We start from the raw sequence: 2389 nt of genomic DNA, 5'->3' as shown, positions 1-2389 counted from the left end.
CCCCCGCCCGCCGTCACAGCAGCGACGCCACAGACGAACGATGCGGCGGCGGGGCCTAATTTGGAGGGGTCGGAGGAGATGAGCGACCGCGGTTTCGGAGGGAATCGGTGGCCGCGTCAGGAAACGCTAGCGTTACTGAAAATACGATCTGACATGGATATCGCGTTCCGAGACGCTAGCGTTAAAGGCCCCTTATGGGGTGAGGTTTCCAGGTGCGTTTCCTCCTCGTTAATTTCTTCCCCCCCCCCCTATCGGGGTAATTTTCTTATTTAAATAATTTTTCTATAGATCATGGGAAATTTTGGTGATTGATCCATTGAGTTCCAGCAAAAATTTCTGCTCATGGAGTTAGAGATCTGATTATGAATTGCTTCTTTTCAGCAGACTTCGATTTCTGATTTTGATTTGTTTCTTCTTCTTCTTCTTTTTCTGGGTTTTCGATTGGGAAACTCTGTGGCGCAATGGAATTCAGATTTGGGGCAGTTCGTGAAATGGGTTTTCACTTAAATTTTTATTTCAAATTTATCGAATAAATTAATCAAATAAGTTGGATCATGTAATAATCATGTATGCCTACGTGAAGTCATGCTGATTTGATTCACTAATTAATAAATTATATAAATTTTCATGTAAATTCCATGGATGAGTTATACAGACTCTGAAGTTTTCTACATAGACCACGGGTTTCCAAAATTTTCTGTTTGTTTCTCAGGAAAATGGCGGAACTTGGATACAACAGAAGCGCCAAGAAATGCAAAGAAAAGTTCGAGAATGTATACAAATACCACAAACGTACCAAAGAAGGTCGTAATGGAAAATCCGAAGGCAAAACTTATCGCTTCTTCGATCAGTTACAAGCCCTCGAGAGTCAATCGCACCACCTCCACCAACAGGAAACGCAAACGCAGATGCCGCCGCGGCCCCATAATCACATCAACCACTCGTTGTTATTCTCGGAAACGCAGTCACAACCGACCGCAAACGCCGACAATACTCCTCCAGGCATAGCGGTGACGACTGTTACATCGACAATGCCGACACCGAACATCACCCCTCCGTTGACTCAGCCTGTTTCAGCGTCGACGTTTCCGAGCATTTCCGGCGATTTTCTGTCGGATTGGACGTCGTCACCGTCGTCATCATCGTCCACGTCTTCTGACGTGGAGATCGGTGGAGGTACGAGGAAGAAGAGGAAGAGGAAATGGAAGGAGTTCTTTGAGGGTTTGATGAAGCAAGTGGTGGAGAAGCAAGAGGAGCTTCAATGTCGGTTCTTGGAGGCAGTGGAGAAGCGAGAGCACGAGAGAATGGTAAGAGAAGAAGCTTGGACAATGCAGGAGATGGCCAGAATCAACCGCGAAAGAGAGATACTTGCTCAAGAACGATCCATGGCCGCAGCCAAGGACGCCGCCGTTATGGCATTCCTCCAGAAACTGTCAGAAAACCCTAACTTATCTCAGTCCAAACAGTTTCCTTCGCCGCAAACGCAGACTCCACAGCAGCAGCAGCAGCCGCCGCCACAGCAACAGCCACAGCCTCAGCCACCGGTGGTGACGAAAACGGACAATGGGGAACGGAATTTGGTGGGTCCGAGCTCGTCGAGGTGGCCGAAGGTGGAGATCGAGGCACTGATAAAGCTGAGGACGAATCTTGATTCGAAGTACCAAGAAAACGGGCCAAAGGGTCCACTGTGGGAAGAAATCTCGGCTGGTATGAGAAGGCTAGGTTTCAACCGGAGCTCGAAGAGATGCAAGGAGAAGTGGGAGAACATCAACAAGTACTTCAAGAAAGTGAAGGAGAGCAACAAGAAACGCCCTGAAGATTCCAAGACTTGCCCTTACTTTCACCAGCTCGACGCATTGTACCGAGAGAAGAACGTGGCCTCAACGTCGTCCACGTCGACATCCACCGGTCATATGATGCCGGAAAACGCCGTCCCGTTGATGGTTCAGCCGGAGCAGCAATGGCCTCCTGCTCCGCCGCCACAGAGACAGGTGGAAGATAAGGATCAAGGCAAGAACTTTGGTCGGAACCCAGATCATCATCATGACGAAGGCGACGCCGACGGTAATGAAGATGATGAAGAACAAGACGAGGAAGAAGATGGAGGCGAGTTTGAGATTGTCCCGAGCAATAACAGTAAGGGACTGTAGATGAGGACAAGTGGATGAAAAGAGACAAATGTGGTTGAAGGTGGTGACATTTGTTCGGGTCGGGGTTAAAAATATTTCGGGTCAGTAAAAAAACAGACCCGGACAGTGAAAAATTAAACTTTTGAAAGTTTTGAAACATTACAATGGAGGAGTTGGTAGCTTTCTCTCTCTCTCTCTTTTTTTGTTTAACTTCAAATTTGGAGGTATACTTAAGATGTTAACTTTGTGTTTTTTGTGTA

The 2389-nt window shown here is 47.3% G+C and overlaps 1 protein-coding gene across 1 annotated transcript; it reads left to right on the top strand.

The window, feature by feature from the left end:
• Positions 1 to 6: 6 nt before the first annotated feature.
• On the top strand, positions 7 to 2371 carry LOC104807905 (trihelix transcription factor GT-2-like). The gene is made up of 2 exons (XM_010533347.2): positions 7 to 212; positions 713 to 2371. Exons 1-2 carry the CDS (start codon positions 79 to 81, stop codon positions 2148 to 2150), a joined length of 1572 nt encoding a protein of 523 aa, XP_010531649.2. The 5' UTR covers positions 7 to 78; the 3' UTR covers positions 2151 to 2371.
• Positions 2372 to 2389: the final 18 nt, after the last annotated feature.

Source organism: Tarenaya hassleriana, unplaced genomic scaffold (genome assembly GCF_000463585.1).
Source record: "Tarenaya hassleriana unplaced genomic scaffold, ASM46358v1 Cleome1305, whole genome shotgun sequence".
NCBI lineage: Eukaryota > Viridiplantae > Streptophyta > Magnoliopsida > Brassicales > Cleomaceae > Tarenaya > Tarenaya hassleriana.
This window is presented reverse-complemented; position numbering and strand designations above follow the sequence as displayed.